This window comes from Athene cunicularia (assembly GCF_003259725.1).
Source record: "Athene cunicularia isolate RWA chromosome 18 unlocalized genomic scaffold, athCun1 chr18_part1, whole genome shotgun sequence".
Taxonomy (NCBI): domain Eukaryota; kingdom Metazoa; phylum Chordata; class Aves; order Strigiformes; family Strigidae; genus Athene; species Athene cunicularia.
Window position 1 is genome coordinate 5,580,491 of NW_020799123.1, and position 2,002 is coordinate 5,582,492.

At 45.0% G+C, this 2,002-nt stretch overlaps 1 protein-coding gene across 1 annotated transcript in view; it reads right to left on the reverse strand.

Annotated features, from left to right (window-relative positions):
• LOC113486927 (tektin-3-like) overlaps nt 1-2,002 on the reverse strand; it is a 6,299-nt gene that overhangs the window by 1,854 nt on the left and 2,443 nt on the right. Inside the window, exon 3 of the mRNA XM_026861274.1 lies at nt 1,365-1,557. Within this exon, the coding sequence (XP_026717075.1) occupies nt 1,365-1,557 (193 nt within the window). The remainder of the gene's footprint in view (nt 1-1,364; nt 1,558-2,002) is intronic.

The window sequence follows — 2,002 nt, forward strand, 5'->3', positions numbered from 1 at the left end:
TGTTATGGATTAATCATAATTTAAAATGAAATCACCACCTTCAAATTTGTTTCAGTGGTCAGTAAGATTTATTAGCAAGCGAAAGTGAGCAAAAGAGCGCTGGGTGTGCCGGGCAGTCTCCGCTCCACCAAGGCACACACCTTACATCCCGAAACGGAGTCCTTTCAAAGTGCAGCCTTCATGAATATTCATGAGGGTGGGGGCGCTCCCTGAGGGGTTTGCAAGTCGGCAACATCTTTTCCTGGGCTTTTCCTTCGCGGGGTTTTTGTTGCCGGGGAAGGTTCGCCGGCTTTCCACCGTGGGGAGGAGGGGACGGCTCAGCACAGGTGTGCAGGTATCCATGGGCCAGACAGGGCTGGACATAACACCGTTTGGCCTGAGGACAGCGGCCATTTTAACTCCCTTTTAACAACTGATTTTAACCATAAAAAACTATACACATAATGCTTTATCTCCTTTTAAACCTTGGGTTACGTGTAAAGTGCAAAAACATTTAGAACCATAACACTGTCTGACCACAACAAAGTTCCGTTACAATGCAATCTGATGTTAACACAATTCCTTTTTCTATTTAATTTACTGAATAGTATATTTAACCATAACTTGAGATTTGAATAACAAATATCATATAGGTTTTATTACACTTTGGTGTTTCCACCAACAAACTACACGCAAGAGGTTAAATTAGGAACCAATCCATACTCTCCAAAATTAAAACCACAGCATTGTCTCCAATTAGCTAGTCGGATGTACTTCCTCATTTTAAGACCCCAGCACTGACATTTTAGATGACATTTAAAATTTTTCAACAGCAAGAAAATTCTCACTAGTAATCAGATTAAAATGCAAGTTTTTTGATTTAGGAACAGAACGTGCTGCAACGCTTTACAGGATAGTTTGTGTTTCTTCTGCTGCACCATTTAAAATACATTAGGGATGTCAACAGCTAATTACTCTGACAACTAGCTTGACTTCCCCTTGTGCTTTTTCCACATCAGACAGACTCCAAAGGAGGAAGACACGACAGTTTTTCTCCTAAAATTACAGACTGAAAGGGTAGGCATGAATCCCCGTGGGTGGATTTACTCTTGGGCGCACAGGGGATGTTTTCACCTACTTTCTAGCACACTGGGAAAGAGCAGTGGAAAGAGAAAAATCAAAGGGAAAAAAAAATCCTCGTAGACCATGTAACACACAAAGTGATCATTTAATTTCTACTCAGGGCTTTCATCAGGAAGTTAAGATCTAATCCTGTATTTTCAAAGCAAAACTGGGAATGCATCCTAGCAAAAGTGGGAATACCACCCACAACAGATACCACGAGTTCAGCTGAGCCCAGCTTAAACGTGGCCCAGCAGCCGCACAGTTCTGGGAAAGGTCTTGCGCATCCCCATGCACTTCTCCTGGTCGATGAAGAGCGAGTTGGCTTTGATGGCCAGGTCATGCTCCAAGACCGACTTGGAGTGAAACAGCACTTGCAGCGTGTCCTCAGCATCTCTCAGCCGCTGCTGAAGGCTCTGGATTGTCTCATCGATTTCATAGACCTCGTTGACAAGGCTGGAAAAGAGCAAGAAACCCCTCATGAACAGTCCCACCATGGGGGTGGTTTCTAGGACAGTGTTGCTTGATGGGCCCCTTTCAGAGTGTTCAGACTGACTCAGACCCCCACATTTCTGGCAGATGCAGGGGAAAGCCGAGGGCAGAGCTCCTCCGACTTCAGCAGGAGGCATGGTTAGGTTTGCTCCAAGACTTTGGCAAAGCACCGCCACGTCTGCCAGAGCACCTCGTACCACCGAGAAGAAGGATGAGCAGCCGTGGCTTCCTGTTCCTGTTTGGTTTTGTGGGTTTGTTGGTTCACCCTCCTGGATTTCCCTGTGCAGGGGCCCTCTCCACACCCACAGATGCACACACAACAAAACAGGACAGCTGGGAGAAGCTAAAAGTGAATGTGAAACAAGTGGAGGATGGGGAAAAAAAAAAAAAAAAAAAAAAAAAAAAAAAA